The 13,475-nt window shown below is 39.6% G+C and overlaps 1 protein-coding gene across 2 annotated transcripts in view; it reads right to left on the bottom strand.

Annotated features, from left to right (window-relative positions):
* LOC140463542 (inositol polyphosphate-5-phosphatase A-like) overlaps nt 1-13,475 on the bottom strand; it is a 528,804-nt gene that overhangs the window by 343,867 nt on the left and 171,462 nt on the right. For both annotated transcript variants that reach the window (XM_072557674.1, XM_072557675.1), the window contains exon 2: nt 12,759-12,800. In XM_072557674.1, the coding sequence (XP_072413775.1) occupies nt 12,759-12,800 (42 nt within the window). The remainder of the gene's footprint in view (nt 1-12,758; nt 12,801-13,475) is intronic.

Genomic DNA, 13,475 nt, shown 5'->3' with positions numbered 1-13,475 from the left:
GTGGCCTAACCAATGTCCTATACAGCCACAACATGACCTCCCAACTCCTGTACTCAATACTCTGACCAATAAAGGAAAGCATATCAAACATCTTCTTCACTATCCTATCTACCTGCGACTCTACTTTCAAGGAGCTATGAACCTGCACTCCAAGGTCTCTTTGTCCAGCAACACTCCCTAGGACCTTACCATTAAGTGTATAAGTCCAGCTAAGATTTGCTTTCCCAAAATGCAGCACCTCGCATTTATCTCCATCTGCCACTTCTCAGCCTATTGGCCCATCTGGTCCAGATCCTGTTATAATCTCCTACATACAGGATAAAACTTTTGACCTGCATCTTGACCAATTTTTAAATAAATGCGTTCTTCTTTAAGACTGCATTCTCAACTTATAAATCTGTCATAAACTAAAAACACTTAGAAAACTCTGAATGTACAATGTACATTCCATTGAACATGCTCCAACAATCATTTACCCCATTCAGTTCCATTCATCAGACTTCAATTATTTTGTGATAATGACAAATTGGTAAAACTATTGAAAACACCAGAATAAATCCAGCTGAAGTTTTAGTCATTAGCTAAATACATGATCTCACACTACAATTATTGCCACTACAATTACAACGGACGCCCTTACTGCCAATGCAGTTGTAATCACTGTGTCTTGTGATGTCACTGCAAACAGTGAGGTATCTGCAAAGAGGAACAAAATATGAATGCTGTGTAAATGTCTTGAATCATTTCAGATTCTGGGATCATGATTTGCACACTGAACCTCTCCCAACACTTGCCTATTCCCAAGTCATCCCTGCTTCCCTATTATTTATTGATATACTGCCCCTCTCTTCACTGGCCCAGAGAGTGAAGGCTCGAGGGAAGCAGACGATGATCAGACATGGGCAACCAGGAAGGTAGCAAATAGACTGATAAATGACTGCCAAGTGGGGGCATGGGGAACCAAAAGAAGAGGAAAATGGGAGAGTAGAGTACTGAAGGAATTGGAGAGGGGGAGAGCAGCGCTGAGTGAAGGTGTGAGCAGAGTGGCACTGTACCTGCACATCCAGGTGGAGTCACAGGCAGAGTGGCACTGCGCCTCCACAACCAGGTGGAGCCAGAGGCAGAATAGCATTGCACCGGCACATCCAGGTGGAGCCACAAGCAATGTGGCACTTATGGAAAATAAAGAGCATGAAAGCATGGCAAGGGTTAAATCATGAAGACCACTGGCAATCTGTTACAAGGGGTCTGTGGAATGCTACACTAGTCAAAAGGTCACTGTGGCAGGATGGGATAAGAATATTAGAATGCTACTACACCAATTAGTGGAGTCAGACTGGGGCTGAAACGTTACTCTGGCAGGCTAAGGTAACAACCATTAGTAAAGTCAGCTTCGCCTGCTAAATATCATCATGGCAGGTTGGGACAGGTCGTGACAATAAATATTTAGGACATGACATTAAATATTTAATTAATAATTAGTAGAGTCAGCCTGCTTGAGACCCTTGATAATAAATATCTAAATCAGTAGTTAGTAGAGTCAACTTGGGACAGCAGACCATTGTAGTAGGTGGGGTAGCCTAATATCTAATCATGACAGGTTAGTCTGAGATGGAAGATCATTGTAGCAGAGGTGGCAGTAAAATATCTAATCGTGACATTAGAATAATACTAAGTAGAATGTAGTAAAAACAATAGTGGCAGAAGTAAAGAGATAATGGGAACTAATATCATTGGTTTATTGTGTAGCTGGAGTGTGGTAATTCTTATTAACACAGTTGGGCATGCTTAGAAGCTAAAAAAAATTTTTAAAAGGTATAAAGAGCCATGGACCCTGAGGTTCAGGGACATTCAAGAATTTGCTTTCTGAGTGTTACGGTTTTTTGTTAGACCTACCCCTTGATGAACTCTTTAATTCTCTTGGTGGTTCTCTACAGTTCCCCCATGACACACTGTGCCCACGCATCCAGGTGAAATCACAGGCAGAACAGCACTGTGCCTGCACATCCAGGTGGAGTCAGCACCAGGTTCTGGTTCCAGACTGAAATCAATGATTTCAATACACAACTTCCTGTGCTAGTGTCATGATGAAGATACATCATAAAAAAAATTAAAATGATTAAAAGCAGTACAAGTTGTTTTGCAGATTGTAAGAGCTGCAGTGTCACGCCTAGGGACATTAGTAATTCTCCTTTCCTTTGGATGTATTTAATGCTCGCAGGAGTGAATTTGGAGATAGTGTGGCATTTAGTAACATCAGAAGGTGTGCGAAGTATTTGCTACTACCTTCCTGCTTCCATCTGATAAAGTCAAGCAGGAGAACCTCATCAGCTGCCTTCAGCCCCAGCTACAAATTGAGGTGTTTAAGTGGACAATTTAGGGGTCGACCTGCCTTTTACTGGTACTCAATCAGTGGCAGGCAGCAAGTCGCCACGTTGGCAAACCAAAAAACAAACTCTGACTGGTCTATTCCTGGGCTTCCTGAGTTTGGGGAAATGAATGCAGCCTCATTCAAACACACAGTGCCTGGCAAAGGAATCCAGTGTTAGATCAGTGGCAACCACTTCCCTTCCTGCGCCCAGTGACCCACTGCCTGATCCCTCTATTCTAACTTCATTCACCTCTGGCCTAAGTCTCCTGGCCTTCAAGAGGGTGGGGACATTACCAACAAGCTCGATTGCTCCCAGTGGCTCTGATGGGCAGGGGACAGCTGCCATCCTTTGACTGACATTTCTTGCTTTAGAATGCTAAACCCTGGAGAGGCTTGACACTGACCAATGCAGCATTCCTAATGATTCTCCAGTAGGTGGGTGAGAACCCCAGTCAATGGCATTAAATTTCTTGTATCTTCTTTTCCATTCTTTCTCACCACATTAGTTTGGCCATGGGCATTGTGATTCATTCCATTCATATACAGCCAAATGGATTCTATCACTTTGAATGGTTGGGAAGGTCCTCTGCTGAAATTATATATAACACAGAAACAAACTCTTCGGTCCAACTAGTCAACACTGACTATGCTCCCAAACTACACCAGTCTATTGACTTTTGTTTCTTCTCCATAACTTGAAGGTATCATAATGACTAAGGTGTGACTGAAATGCACCTGAACCACGGGGATTATTCTGCAGATGTAGACAGACTGGTGGGATCATGATATCAGATCCAATCCTATCTTCATTAGATATCCTCAAATCCAAACTTTACAGCAAACACAGCCAGTCTTGTTTCCATCTTCCTGAAATTGCAGGAGTTGAGCTGAAATCAATTGTGAAATTTTGGTACAATGCCCATCTGGCCGCAACTATTCCAGCACAGAGAGGTTAGCACCACACCCTTTACTATGTCTAGCTCATTACCCCAGCAGCACAATGGGGGAAAATGGTCCATTGAGGTTCCCTCTGCCCTCTCAGATGCAAGCAAAATAAAATGAGAAATTCTTCCAGTGTCCCGGTCAATATTTGATCTCCAAATTAAAGCCATTAAAACAGATTAACTGGTCTTTTGTCCGATTGTTTGTAGGGCTTGTTTGAAACTTGGATGCCCACACTTCCAACTTTACAGTACTTCAAAAGTACTGAATTTTCAGGAAAGTGCATTTGAATGTATTTGATTGGATTAGATTTGATTTATTATTGTCACATGTACCTAAGTACAGTGACAAGTTTGGTTTTATGAGCTGGACAGGCAGATCATAACATACAAGGACAAACAAATCATAGGGTATTTAGACTGTGTTGAGTCATTAAATTTTTCTTAATGCTAAGAAATTACGTAATCTTAAGTAATCTAATCTAATCTAATATAATCTATCATTTTACTGGAAGGGTTCCACTACATTAGAACAGTACTTTCTTTGCAGTCATGTAAGTTAAAGAAATATGAGAAACTATCACTGCAGTATAATCTGAGACCAGGGTGTGAAAACGTAGGCTCCCCAAAGCCTACTCAACCTTCCTTTCCATGCCAATCATTGGCATTTGTGTCCCAAATATTGATATCACACCAGGCTTTTATTGGTGTCAAAGCAGATTTATTATGGTGACAATCCAAACTAAAATCACGATTGCGATCAAATTCAGAACTATTCCCATCCCCAAATTTACATTATACTAACAGGTTAATCATGTTCCAGAAAAAGGGAGGGAGAAAATTATTTTAACCAAGATGATTTACATACTTGGCAATGAAACGGATTGAGAAACTTATATGGATAGAATTTCCATTAACGCTTATAATAGTCAAATCAGCTAACTGATTCAGAGTAGTAAAATATCAAAATCAAAGACATAAATAACCCACAAAAACAAAGATGCAAGCTTCATAGCTATCCAGATCATTAAAAGCACATTTTGCAGAAACTATAAAATACAGTGCTGATAGAGGCCACTTGGCCCATCATGTCTGCGCAGACTGTCAGAAGAGTATCCGTTCCATTCCCATTCCCCAACCTATCCACATAACCACTCATTTCCCATGGCTAACCAATCTAACCTACACATCCCTGGACACCATGGGCAATTTAGCATGGCCAATCCACCTAACTTTTACATCTTTAACTGACATGACTGCAAAGAAAGTACTGTTCTAATGTAGTGGAACCCTTCCAGTAAAATGATAGATTATATTAGATTAGATTAGATTACTTAAGATTAAGTAATTTCTTAGCATTTATAGACTATGGGAGGAAATCAGAGCACCTGGTCTGGGTACAGACATAGAGACAATGTGCAAACCCCACATAGACAGTCACCCAAGGCTGGAGCAAACCCAGGACCCTACCACTGTAAGGCAGCAGTGTAAATCACTGAGCCACCGTGACATCAATAACCAGGTTACTCCCATTTTTGATCATTTTTCATCACATTTTCCATGGTGCCACCACTGCAGCTCATTAAATTAAGATTAAATCAAATAAAATGGAAAGTTAGCTTTTCTCACAGAATGTTCAAGTCATGATTCACTGCAAAGCTGTCATTCTCGGAAAAGCAAAGCTGTATTAATGCCTGCAGGCCACTTACTGAAGAACGTTTTTGTCTTACAGTCATACAGCACGGAAACAGACCCTTCAGTCTAATCAGTCCATGCCAAACATAATCCTAAATTAAACTAGTCCCACCTTCCTGCTCCTGGTCCATTTCCCTTCAAACCTTTCCCATTCATGTATCTATCCAAGTGTTTTATAAATGTTGTAATTGTACCCGCATCCATCACTTCCTCAGGAGGTTCAGTCATCATGCGAATCACCCTTTGTATAAAAAATTTGCTTCTTATGTCTTTTATTAAATCTCTCTCTTTTCACCTTCAACATGTGCCCCCTAGTCTTGAAACTCCCATCCTAGGAAAAGGACAACTACCATTAACTCTATCTTCATGTTATTTTATAAACTTCTATCCGGTCACCTCTCAACCTCCTATGCTCCAATGTAAAAAAGCTCTAGCCTTGTTTTATAACTCAAACTTTCCATACCTGGCGACATCCTGGTAAATTTCTTCTGAACCCTCTCTAGCTTGATGATATCCTTCTTTAACTGTGTGACCAGAGCTGGACACAGTATTCCAAAAGAGGCCTTATCAATGTTCTGTACCATCTCAACATAACGTTCCAATTCCTATATTCAAAAGGATTGAACACTGAAGGCAAGCATGCCAAACACCTTTTTAACCACCCTGTCTATAGATGATACAAATTTTAAAGAATTGCGTACCTGCACTCCAAGGTCCCTCTGTTCTACAACACTATCTTGAGAACTTTCTGTGCTCCTTCTCAACACTCTTAACTTTGAGTTCAGTCTACTTTGATAAGAGTTAATAGAACACCACGAAAGGCAAGTTCCTTCCCATACCCACGTGGTGGGTATATACAGTGGAGTCAAAGCAATCTCAAGTTTACACAACTCAGTATAATCTAATTTGCTGATTTATAGACCTATCGGGAATATTTTAAGCAGCACTTTCTGGTTCTCCGCAAGTTTTTTTCTTGTACTTTAAAGACTCTACAACAGAATCACAAACAAAATAAATAGATTGGATTACTTACAGTGTGGAAACAGGCCCTTCAGCCCAACAAGTCCACACAAACCCGCCGAAGCGCAACCCACCCATACATTTACCCCTTCAGCTAACACTACGGGCAATTTAGCATGGCCAATTCACCTAACCTGCACATTTTTGGACTGTAGGAGGAGACCCACGCGACACAGGGAGAATGTGCAAACTCCACACAGTCAGTCGTCTGAAGCAGGAATTGAACCCAGGTCTCTGGCACTGTGAGGCAGCAGTGCTAACCACTGTGCCACCGTGCTGCCCACAAATGCCACATTGGGCAAGAATGGTGCAATTAGTGGAATTCTGCCCTTTTAAGTGGATCAATAAAGTGGGTTTACTGGATTGGGATTTCCAACCTTCCAGTGTTGTCCTCATAGGTCAGGAATTAAGACTGACTGTCTACGCACTTCTAAAAGCAACCCATGACAAACATTCCAAAAATGTGTTTTTTCTCATTTTTTTCATTACCTGTCTTTATTAATCTCTTGCCAGGAAAAGTAAAATAAGAAGTCACCAACATAAAATAGTCACCAATAAATCAAAATAGGAAATCTACAGCCAACTTCTTTCCCTGAAGAGTGATCAGAATGTAGAAACTGTCACCACAGGAAGAACCTGAGATAGTACACATCCACTTAAAAAAAAGAGGTGGCTAGACAAGGATGCGATGAAGGAAATAAAGTGGACACCAAAGGATAGCAGGAAGCTTGAGTAGAGCAGTAATGTTATTGTCAGCCAGTCTATGCTGATTTCTCTGTAATTCTAGATAATAATGAGGTGGTGATGAAGGAACAGCACTCCAAAAGTGCTTCCAAATAAACCTGTTGGGACTATAACCTGGTGTTGTGTGATTTTTAAATTTGTCTGCCCCAGTCTAACACCGGCACTTCCAAATCGTAGATAATAATGGTACTGGAGGTGGGAAACCGGGTTGAGGCACTTACAGCAGAAGGCCAAGTCATGAAACTACCAGGAACATGTGTAACCAGAGCTGGTTACCTTAACACCAAGTAGAGAAGGCGAGGCTTGAGACACCGACAATATGAAGCAAGTGAGTACCTTTCAAGAAGCAGCTGAGGCAAGGCAGGATAAATCATGAATATTACTCCTGCTAATTAGCACCATGTTACAGCACAGTTTTTACACTAGTTAGTATTCCAGTTTAACATTCTTACAACGTTCACACACGCTACTTGCTTTGTCAAAGCAAGGAGAAAGGTTTGCATGACAACAGCCCCATAAATGCTGATGCAGGGCAACAAACTGTGATTTGTCCATGCCCGTCAAATCTTGATAATATGGCTCTAAACATGGGCTGATAATGTCACAGCATGGGAAACATGACATTAGGAAATTAGATTGAAGGATAGAACAATTAACTCTGCAAGGACTGGAAAAGAAACATAACATCGAAATAGAAAAGCAAAGGTTTTTGAAATCTTTAAAATTAATATGTATCAGGTAACATGCAAACGGAAAGACTCCGACACCACATTTGCAATAGACAATTGTCAGTGTCAGAACAATTGTGTGGCAACTGTTTGCATTGTGTGGAAAATACCCTCTGGCATGTTATTCAGGCGGTTAAATATGCACAATGTTTAAATGCTTCAAACATGCTCTAACTCTAACTTACTAATGGGTTTAGTTAATATGTATTGTATAATTACTACACACTATTCAGTCTGCAGTCTTTTGATAGAGATTCAAGCAGAGTCAAGTTCTGCAAAGTTAACTTCAAGAATGCAATTTTTGGATTTCCCGTTCTAAGTGCACATCTGCCTGTCCTAAATTTTCAGTAACGTTTGTGTACTGAGAGAAGTGAGAACCTGTTCATCACAACAATATTTTGACCACAAATTTTGAGCCCAGAGTCATTACTGACACTTTGTTTAAATGTCTCAAACTGTTTTGCCTGAAATGACCTGATTTTCAAGTGTGCAGTGACTACTTATGGAAGCAAAACAGCCAGCAGTTTGTACACAGCTAATCCCATAAACAACAAAAAAAAGAATGGATCGGATAATCCTTTGTTTCTTTTGTTGATGCTTGAAGGAGAAATGTTGGACAGCACTCTGGAAGAAATGTTTGCTTTTCTTAAAATTTTGCTTTAATATTTAACATGTTCCCACCAAACAGTTTTAAAAACTTCCAGGAACTAAACTGAAGGATTCATTAGCCTAAACTCTCACTCCTGAGTCAGTACTGCAAAGTTGTGACATTTCCACAAACCCAAAGATGCCAGGTGCAGAGATAGCAGGGTGAAAGGCCTATGTCAGTGCCCTGATATCATGTTGAGTGTTTTTTTTAAATGTAGAATATAAACTCGATAACCAGCGCTCTCATGCCACAAAGTACCCGTGCGAAATCCATGCCAACCCATACCACCCTATTTTGGCAGGCAACAGAGTAATATAGGAGGGTTACTTTTCAGACTGGAGTCCAGTGATGAATGGTAATGGAAATCAATTGAGGATCCTCTTTGTTTGCCATTTATATAAATGATTTGGATGTGAATATAGTAGGCTTGGTTAGTAAGTTTGTAGAGGTGGCATTGTAGACAGTCAAGAAGATTTAAGATTGTAAACGGATCTTGATCAAATGGGTCAATGGTCTAAAAATGGCAGATGGAGTTCAATCTGGATAAATGCAAGGTATTGTATTTGGGTACCACAAGCAAGGATATGGCTTCAGAGGGACCTAGGGGAGCAAGTACATAATTCTTTAAGGTTTATGCCACATCTAGACAGGGTGGTGAAAAAATCATTTGGCATACTTGCCTTCATTGCTCGGTCCCTTGAGTATGGGAGTTGGGAAGTCATGTTGGGGTTATACAGGACATTGGTGAAGTCTCTTCTGGAACACGGTGTCCAGTTCTGGTCGCCCAGTTATAGGAAGGATATTATCAAGCTGGAGAGGGTTCAGAAGAGATTTACCAGGATATTGCTGGTACAGAAGGCTTGAGTTACAAAGGAAGCCTGGATAGGCTGGGCCTTCTTTCACTGGAGTATAGGAGGTTGAAAGGTGGCCCGGTAGGAGTTTATAAAATAATGAGAGGTATGGATAGAGTTAATGGTTATTATCCTTTTCCTATGATGGGGGATTTCAAGACTAGGGGGCACATTTTTAAGGTGAGAGGAGAGAGATTTAAAAAAGACATAAGAGGCAAATTGTTTTACACAGAGGGTGGGTTGTGTGTGGAATGAACTTCGTGAGGAAGTGGTGAATGGGGGTACAATCACAACATTCTAAAGACATTTGGATAGATACATGAATAGGAAAGGTTTGAAGGGAAATGGGTCAGGAGTAGGCAGCAGGAGCTAGTTTAGCTTGGGATTATGTTCACCATGGACTGGTTGGACTGAAGGGTCTGTTTCCCTGCTGTATGACTCTGTGACTCCACAATATTTTGTTTTACATAGTTAATTCATTAATGTCAGACATGAGTGGAGGAAGCTGCTGATTAATATGTGCAACACATTTGCACAAAATGTAACCGAACCTTAATTCTCATCATGCACAAAAAGATTGTTAGGGGTGTGCTCAATTCCAAATTTCAACCTCATCTGCCAATTTCACGATGGCGGAGAGGTTCTCAATCACTGCAAAAATTCAGGTCTTTGCCTCATGAAGAAGGGTGAGGAAGTAAACTGGTAGGAAAAAAGCATGGTATACAATCACTGGTGCATGAAAATGAAAGATCAGAAATTCAAGCTGAACAGTATCTTGAGTAGCAGATAACCTCGGACACAGAACAACTGCCTCAAACAGGGCATGGTCCGGTTCAATCCAGTTATTTATCCTTCCACCTTGGAGAGAGATGAACCTCAACCTCAGGGAAGCATAGTCAACAAGACAGAATGACCTCTAAACACATTAAGGTCTTAGCCAGTTTAAATGCTCAAGTAATGGAAAAGCACCTGAAAAACTGTAAACATTTCCTTCAAAAATGAGAGAATTGCAAATCAAATCAAGTTAAAGTAAACTGAAACATTTTATATTCATTTAAATACTTTTGTCACTGTCATAGCTTCAGTGCAAGTTTTACTCTGATGGTTATTCTACTTAGAAAATCATACCATTGTCACAATGCAAACATTCACTTATACAATATGTCAAAACTCTTGGGACTTCCTTGTTATGATATCTATTTGTTGTCATCACTTCACAACATTTTGCAGGTTCATGATTAAATTATGAAGCAGAGCAAGCTGTTTATTCCAAAATAGACTTTAGTGCCACATTTGTAAAATATCCACTACAAAACACTTCAACTTGAATATTACAGAACTTGCAGTAAACTTTAGTGTGTTTCTACAAAACATGATCCACTCAGTAAAACTGCAATTGCATTAATATTTAAATATAAATTCCATGTCAGGTATACAGCCAGGAAAAAATACATTTCAAACTCATAATTATTAAAAGTGCTTCAGAAACAAACCGTACTGTCTGCACCATGCTCCACTCTTAGGTGCTTTAACATCATTTTACTACTCTTGATCCTGACAATTTACATTTTTGTGAGGTACACAGCCCAAGGAGTTCCAAAGTTTCCAGCTCCTTGATGTACTATAGTTGATAGGCCTTAAACTGCAATCTTTCCCCATTGCACCTCTGTGACAGCTGCTCCCAATTTAGTGCATCCCTCACATAGCCCTGGTTGAGGAAAACTCTTTGTACTGGATGACCAGCATGTTTTGGGCATGCCAAAGAGCATCCTTAACCTGAGTTGGTGGTGTTCCAATTAATGAATATCTTGTGTGCCTCCCTGTGAACAGCCCTTAAAGCACAAGTACCCATATCACAGAGTTGCAGGGGCTGAAAAGTCAACATATCTTTCTCCTGATCTTTATTACAGTATGTAAACATGCTGAGGATCTAACTGTCTACTGTGTTATGAAGGATGGGTCTTGCCACATGTAGTTGGACCATACTGCACTACCAGTTGTGTAGATGGGTAGCTAAACATCTTTAATCACAAGTCCATCAGGCAGTCGTCAGCACATAACATCCTCGAGTCATTGCCAGAAAAGGCGATGGTAGATCCTGTCAGATGGCTCCTCAAGCACATTGCCAAAGTCTATTGGCCAAATGCCTCACTGTCAAAAAAAGTTATAAATTTGGACCAAAGCATAATTTAACTGACGGCGAGAAATGCCCCTCCCATTAGATCTTTCCCATATACTACTCTGCATCTTGTCTTCAAGGTGACTGTTAGAGACAAAAAAAACTGCAGATGCTGGAAGCCAAGGTAGACAAGAAGAAGGCTGGGAGACCACAGCAAGCCAGGCATCATCAGGAGGTGGAGAAGTCAATGTTTTGTGTGTAACCCTTCTTCAGCTAAGCTTCCAATCACAATCTCACAACCACAGAGGAGTTGTCTTGGTATGTTCTAATGGTGTCCTGACCCCACAATGCCACTGTACATTGCATTATTTGAGTTCCTAAATAATTTTGTCACATTTATTGCATTCTATCTTTTGAGAGGTTACAATTTTGATCAGCTTTGTCAATTAGACACATCATGAAACCTGCAATTATTTAATATGCATCATCTACTTACATAATCTGCAGCTACTGATTACAAACAAATGCTCCCTTTTATGTTTCAAGTTAAGTCCTCACAATAAAATGTCAATTCAAATTACATTCAGTTCCCTATTGAATGTAACACCACTACAACTAAATACAGTACTGCCAATGATGGAAGTGGGAAAGATCTGTTACTAAAGTCCATACCACTCCTGGCACTCAATCTGATAGAATGAACCAAAATATAATGGACAAGCAAATGGCTTCAAATGAAAACAACAGATTTCTTAAGAGATATACAGACACTGTCAGTGGTTCAAGCACTACCCTAATCCATGTATTAAACTCGATGTGTTTTATATATATATATATAAGCTGATGGCTCAGATTAATTCAGAGTTTAAAATTTGTTACTATTCCAGTCTTGTGTGAGTGCTGGACATTGCAGTTCAGATAGTACAGTATTAACAACATACCACTAGCCACCATGAATCATAAATATACTGATTTACAACACTAGGTCTTCATAAATTTGCATTACAAATGTTGGGTAACAAGAAATAATACATTCAGTCCCTGTCACAGATAATTAGAAAAGAAATACTAATGTTGGTTGACGTGCAGTGAAGTAAGCCTTTTTAAATAAAACCTTATATAGGCCTTAATAACGTTTGGAAGCTATTTTTGTGCATGTCAGTTCTCACTAATAAAATTTCATGAGCACAGCAATAATACTGTAAGATTGGCTAAACTGGTGCACAGTTATAGAAAGAATGGAAAAAGTTTAATTAGGACGACAGTGTCAACTTCAGAACAACATTTTCCAACACGTAACAATACTGCTCTTTCGGAGCATGCTCCACTGGGACAAAGGTCAACTCTAATCTTGGACTCCAGCACTTTCAGAATAAGTGAAGAAGCAAATATCATTGGCCAGCTACAGAATATACTGCACTACAATTTAATTACACGTAATTGCTCCCCACTGAAAATGCATTACATTCAGAAATGTAGCCAATTTCCTTTTAAGAATAACCAAATCAACTTTTTAAATAATCTATAACTTCTTTCATTTTTGAATTCTAGTTTAATTGTTCTTATTTTCATAGAATGCTGACTGATTATACTGGGGTGGGGGATGGGTGCGTTTCGGTATTCCATGCAAACATTCTTACCTGATAAAATTCTCGAAGCCAGTTCTTTTGTAGATTTTCAGGCTGTAAAATACAAGGGAAAAGAATAAACAAACTATTCAGAGTATACACATGTACTACAACGCACATCTGTACAACTCGTATGACTCACGTGTTCCCAATTTCCTGCTAAACTTTTTATTTAATTTGCAAGTACAATCATCAAAATGAAAATGGTGATTATTTAACCAAAATGGAACTATACATCATTAAGCCTGTATTGAAAACTATTTAACTTCCCCTTATCTCTGGAACAACAGAAGATGTCTCGTTCCTAACTGAAGGAGAATATTTGGAACGGAGTAGGTTCTGGTAGTTATTGAGATATGCTTTAAAAGAATAATACACCTAAGATTATCTGCACGCAGGACACAGCTCAGCACAGTTGGTAATGTTGATCAGGGCAGTCATATCACAGGGTGTATATGAATCATTTTTTCCTGAACACAAATACGGTGAACAGAAAAATGATTTATCAAAATCAAATAGTTGTTTGCCCTACTGTTGCATATTGATGGTAAGATTGCTATACTGTTATAACAGTGATTATATCCAACAGCTAATTGAACCATTAAAGACATCAAACCTTCAAAATTCTTACGACCTAGATTTTTGAATAATATCCTGTTTCAATTAGCCATGCCCAGCATCACCCTGGCCTGGAAACACTGTAATCTATTCAGACTAGTTAATGCATGT

Source organism: Chiloscyllium punctatum, chromosome 38 (genome assembly GCF_047496795.1).
Source record: "Chiloscyllium punctatum isolate Juve2018m chromosome 38, sChiPun1.3, whole genome shotgun sequence".
NCBI lineage: Eukaryota > Metazoa > Chordata > Chondrichthyes > Orectolobiformes > Hemiscylliidae > Chiloscyllium > Chiloscyllium punctatum.
Note: the sequence above shows the minus strand (reverse complement) of the source record. Positions and strands in the feature narration are given on the sequence as shown.